Source organism: Nycticebus coucang, chromosome 3 (genome assembly GCF_027406575.1).
Source record: "Nycticebus coucang isolate mNycCou1 chromosome 3, mNycCou1.pri, whole genome shotgun sequence".
NCBI classification, from domain to species: Eukaryota; Metazoa; Chordata; class Mammalia; order Primates; family Lorisidae; genus Nycticebus; species Nycticebus coucang.
The window spans coordinates 77,931,024-77,936,117 of NC_069782.1; the positions used below are offsets into that span (position 1 = coordinate 77,931,024).

Below are 5,094 nucleotides of genomic sequence, written 5' to 3' on the forward strand. Positions count from 1 at the left end.
CCTTAAAGAAAGAGGGGACAAATATAGGTAAACCCATGACTCGTACGCATGCATAGATCTTATATACATCTGAAGGTGGAAAATATTATGAAAAAAATAAAGGAGGCTAAGGAGACAGAGAAAAGTGGTACTAAGGAGAACTCTTTTCCTGAGGGTGTTGGATAGGCTGCTTTCTTGAGGTGAGGTTTCAGCAGAGGCTGGAAGGGTGCTGACCACACAGGGACACAGGGCAGAGCCTGGAGCAGGCATAAGGAAGAGCGAGTGCCCTGGGTCCAGGAGGTGAGGAGTCCTGATGTGTTTTGGGGCAGTAAGGAGGCTGGAGCTGTAGGAACTGAGCAAGGCAATGAGTGGGGGGGAGGAGTGGGGGTGTGGAGGGCTGAGGAGCCTGAATGAGGTCAAGGTGCAGACCTGGATCATGAGGAGGAGGTGAGATTTTCCAGGTAGGAAGTGGGACCATTTTGATGCTGCTGGTGACTATATGTATGTAAGCATAAGTGTGGCTGTGTGAATCTGGCGTGAGATTGTGGCAACATATGAGTGTGTGGATGCATGTGAATTTGTGTGTGTTATGTGTCTGAATATATGCGTGTGAATGTGTGGTTATTACTGTGTATAAGTGTCTCTGTGTGTTCATATATGCCCCAGTGTGTGTACCTGAGTGATCATGTAAGTGTGTGTGTCTACATGTGTTTGTGTATCTTCATGTATATGCCCCAGTGTGTGTACCTGAGTGATCATGTATATGTCTGTGTGTATGTGTTTGTGTCTTGGGGTGTGTGTTTCTGTGTGTATGGGTGTTTAAGAGTGTGTGTGTTGTGAATGTGTGTGTCCCTGCTCATACTCAAGATAGGAAAGGTCTCAAAGGGAAATGAGATAATGGTGGGAAGCCTCTCCTGGCATCCAGGCTGGGGCTCTGTCCTTGCCATGGGTCACAGAACAGACCATTGTCACTGATGAGGTCACAGAATGAAGTCAGGATCCTGGTGACCACAGGAAGCCAGTGTCCACTTTGGCTAGTGCCAGCTGGAGGCTTCAGCACAGCCCAAGCTAACTCCCATCCAGCAGCTGGAGTACCTAGACCCTGGACGCTGGTTTCAAATTATGAAACGCTTCCTCACGGACCACAGGGGAGAACAGCCATCAACCATGGGGACAGCTCTCAGCTTGAACAGCCCTGAGTCCACTGAGGAGAGCTGGACAGGTGGGTCAACAGCTAGGGTGACAGGGCACAGCCAGTTGTGCCTCCAGGGAAGTTAAAGGTGCCAGGTTGCCTGCATCCTGTTACTTACTATAGGGTTGTGTTGACTATAAAAGTGGATGGTGGACACCAAAGAAATTGATATTTATGGGATATTTGGTGGGACCCAGGCTATTGTTATGATTGCATGAAGTGATTTCAGGAAGTATGAAGATGAAAATGTGAACTGGGACCTATTAGGTATTTATTTGCCTCAGTTTCTTAATCTGACAAATGGGAATCATAGTAATATAATTTCTTAGGGTTGTCTTACATATGAAAGGAGTTAACACTTGGCAAGCACTTACATGGTAATTAGCAGACAAAGTAAATGTTCAAGGAGAGGGCCAGATTGCTCCCCCTCCCCAACACCCCACCCAAGGGAGATGGAGACTCCTCACACATGGATGAAAAAGGGGAAAGTGGTGCTGGGTGGCTGAGACAGACCACATCCCATGTGCTGCTTTTTGAATGGGCTTTATTGAGGTGCCATTTATATACAACCATGTTGCCAATTTTAAGTGCACAATTTGAAGACTTTTGACATGTGTGCATGCACATGTGATTACGTACACAATCACCACCCTAACCACGATATAGGGCATAGTTAGGACCCCTAAATGTCCCCTCATGCCCCTTATGGTTAGACCTCCTCAACCTAACCTGAGCTCCTGGCAACCACTGATCAGTCCTCGGTCCCTATGAATTTGCCTTTTCTAGAATTCTAGAATGTCATCTAAACAGAGACTCTGTGGCCTGTTTAGTTGGCTTCTTTTATTTAGCACAATGCGTTAGACATATTGCTGCACATATATATCTACAGTTCATACCTTTTTTATCCATGAATAGCATTGCATTGTATGCTGTATCAGAGTCTGATTATTAGATCTCCGGTTGATGGCCTTTTTGGATTAGTTACATTTTGACGATTGCATTAATATGTCAGTTGATGCTTAGCATCATATCCATAATGTATCAATAAATATTTGTCTAGCCACCGTTTAATGTCTGTTCTGAGTTAAGTCAATGTTTTGATGGTTGCATCTATGTATTACTCAATCCTTACCATCACCTTGAGATAGGCATTATTATCATCTCGAGTTTATGAGGACACAGGTATAGGAAGGTGATGGCACCTGCCCAAGGGCCTTTAAAGCCTGTGTCGTTCTAAGTCTGGAGCTCCTGAAGGTAGGTGTAGCACCGATGTTTTGGAGGCACTGATGAAAATGTCCTTCTGCTTCTCAGGGGCCATAAAGAAAGAAGAGTCACCTCCAGGGTCAGGACCAGCCATTCCCTGTGAGGAGGACATCTACCTTGCCGCCAGGGCTCAGGGGATCCTGGGCTGGAGCAGCTCGCCATCGTCTGAGACCTCCTCTGAGTACCAGTCCTATTCCCAGTGCCAGTCCTGCTGCTCCTGCACGTGTGAGGATGAGAACGCTTCCCCGCAGAGTGTCTGTGCCTTCTACACCCATGTGCAGACCGTGCAAGGCGTGGCAGTGGCCTGGGAGACGGAGTCCGGCTTCGAACCGGTCAGCAGGAAGCCCCGCATCCATGAAGCCCAGTTCATCAAGAGGCAGCGACGGAAAGGCTCCTCCTTTGACATGGCTTCCAACACCGACCTGTGCTGGGACTTGGAAGCTTGTAAGAACAACTGCGGCCCAGAGCCGGATGACGGTGAACTGCTGGAGTGCTGCCTGCAGGAGCTGCGGCCCCCCCCAGACTGGCTGGTCACCACCAACTACGGGCTGCGCTGCGTGGCCTGCTGCAGGGTCTTCCCCTCGCTGGATGCACTGCTGGAGCATGCCCAGCATGGCATCCAGGAGGGCTTCAGCTGCCAGATCTTCTTTGAGGAGATGCTGGAGAGAAGGGCTCGAGGCCAAGTACAGGATCAACAGCCAGAGGAGGAGGATGAGGATGAGGATGAGGATGAAGAGGAAGAGGAGGAGGAAGAGGAAGAGCAGAAGGAAGATGAGCAGAGCCCTTCTGAAAACAGCGAAAGTTCCCAGGCCCACAGCAAGGTGCTTCAGCAGCAGCAGCAGGAGCAGTGAGCCGCAGGGGACGGCCTAGCCCTGCCCAGATCTCCAGCACCTCGGGCTTCTCCTTCCCCAGCTGGCAGGAGCAGAGGCTCAAGGGCAGGGAGAGAGCACCAGGGTCGTGGGGGTGAAAGCAAGTGGAGTGGAAAGCACTGGGGGCCGGGAGACTGGACGGGAAGGAGTCTTCCCCAAGGGCACAGCATTTCGACCAGAGTCCATTTCAAAACCCAAATCTAAAAAAGAGGGCTTCGAGTGTTTCTGATGGTGGGCACAAAATCTGCAATCTGCAAACGTGTGGCCAGAGAAATTTCTATTTTTGCTGGTGGACCACGCATGTCCACACCTGCTAGATAAGTAGACATGACTCACAGGAGAGCCAACTGCAAATGAAGCTTTGGCCCTATTTTTTTTTTCATTGTTAGGAATCCGTCACATGCCCTAGTTCTATGTCTTATGTTATTGGGATTAAACTTGAATAGATCAAAAGTGAAGGCAGTGAGTCACTGAGTGAACCATGTTGTCAGGTTGGGCACATATGAAGTTGCCATTTCTGTAGGGTGCAAGCTAGCAGAGATACCTGGAGACAGGCAGCTTCTTAGGGTAAAGATGGGCAGGATGTCCTTCTGACCTATGAGAAGGACAAACGTTTGTGTATGTCAACTACGTTTTCCAATGTATAGTTTGCCATGAAATTCATCTTTACCCTCCCACCTGTCTCCTGCATGGGGCTACATTTATTCAAGAAAACCATTTCCATGGTCCATTGTGAGTTAGGTATGCTGATGAGTAGATACCCCAATCTTTGTACTTCTAGAGAGAGGCAGTTAGAGTGGACAAATGCAAGGCAAGGAGGTGAATCCCACCAAAGGGATTTGGGGAACCTGGAGGAGGGGCCTCAAACTCAAGTTGTTTGATCAGAAGGAAAATCTTTCCAAAGCATGCGATGCCTCACAGGGGCTTTGAGGACAAGCGTAGAATAAGCTAGACCAGCGTTGCTCAACTGCAGCACTGTTGACATCATAGACTAAATAATTCTTTATTGGGGAGGCTGTCCTGTCTGATGCAGGACATTGACCAGCACCCCAAGCCCCTCTACCCATTTAATGTCAGTAACATCTCCTCCCCATCAGTTGTGACAATCACAAATGTCTCCAGACATAACAAATTGTCCCCTGGGGGTAAAAATCACCTCTGATTGAGAACCACCGAGCTAGACAAAAGCCAAGACCTTATTAGAGGGAACAACAGGTTCCATTTGGGGATTTCCAGATGCTTGACCTGACTGGGTTGCTGGTGATATTGACTTATTTATACACACAGAGTCCATAAGGTGTGTCAGGCACTGTAGTAGTTGTGAGGAACAGACAGTGAAAAGAAGGCACAAAACAGACGTGGACATCCAGGGCCCTGTGGCCCAGCCCTTTCTACCTTCTCCATCACCATCTCTTAACATCTTCTGCCTCACTTGCTGTGCACCAGACACATTGGCCTTAAAGAATCCAAGCATTCATACCTTTGCATTTGCTCTCTCCCCAAGTGGAAAGCATCCATTGTCTCTTTCTCTTCCAGACGACCCATTATTCATCACTGGGGTTGCAATTTAATGATCTCCTTGGCAAGGGACCCTTCCCCAACCACGTGGCCTAGTACATGCTTCATTCTAAATGCGATTAGTTTTAAGAAAAGTGACATGATGAGATTCATATTTTAAAAAGTTCACTCTGGTGTGTGTGTGGGATCTGGATTGGTATAGTAACAAAAGTAGAAAATGATAAGGGGAGATATCAGGACTGCAGTCCCTAATCCCTAGGATGCTGACTTACA

At 48.2% G+C, this 5,094-nt stretch overlaps 1 protein-coding gene across 1 annotated transcript; it reads left to right on the forward strand.

Annotated features, from left to right (window-relative positions):
• The first annotated feature begins 1,086 nt into the window (after positions 1 to 1,086).
• On the forward strand, positions 1,087 to 3,285 carry FAM170B (family with sequence similarity 170 member B). The gene is made up of 3 exons (XM_053584291.1): positions 1,087 to 1,201; positions 2,483 to 3,117; positions 3,184 to 3,285. Exons 1-3 carry the CDS (start codon positions 1,102 to 1,104, stop codon positions 3,283 to 3,285), a joined length of 837 nt encoding a protein of 278 aa, XP_053440266.1. The 5' UTR covers positions 1,087 to 1,101.
• The last annotated feature ends 1,809 nt before the right edge of the window (positions 3,286 to 5,094 follow it).

Excerpts from the sequence above, each read along its gene's own strand:
- FAM170B (XM_053584291.1), top strand. The coding sequence starts at position 1,102 with ATGAAACGCTTCCTCACGGACCACAGGGGAGAACAGCCATCAACCATG. Across the intron at positions 1,202-2,482 it reads CACTGAGGAGAGCTGGACAG|GGGCCATAAAGAAAGAAGAG; the intron begins GTGGGTCAACAG and ends TCTGCTTCTCAG. Across the intron at positions 3,118-3,183 it reads AGAGAAGGGCTCGAGGCCAA|GAAGAGGAAGAGCAGAAGGA; the intron begins GTACAGGATCAA and ends GAAGAGGAGGAG.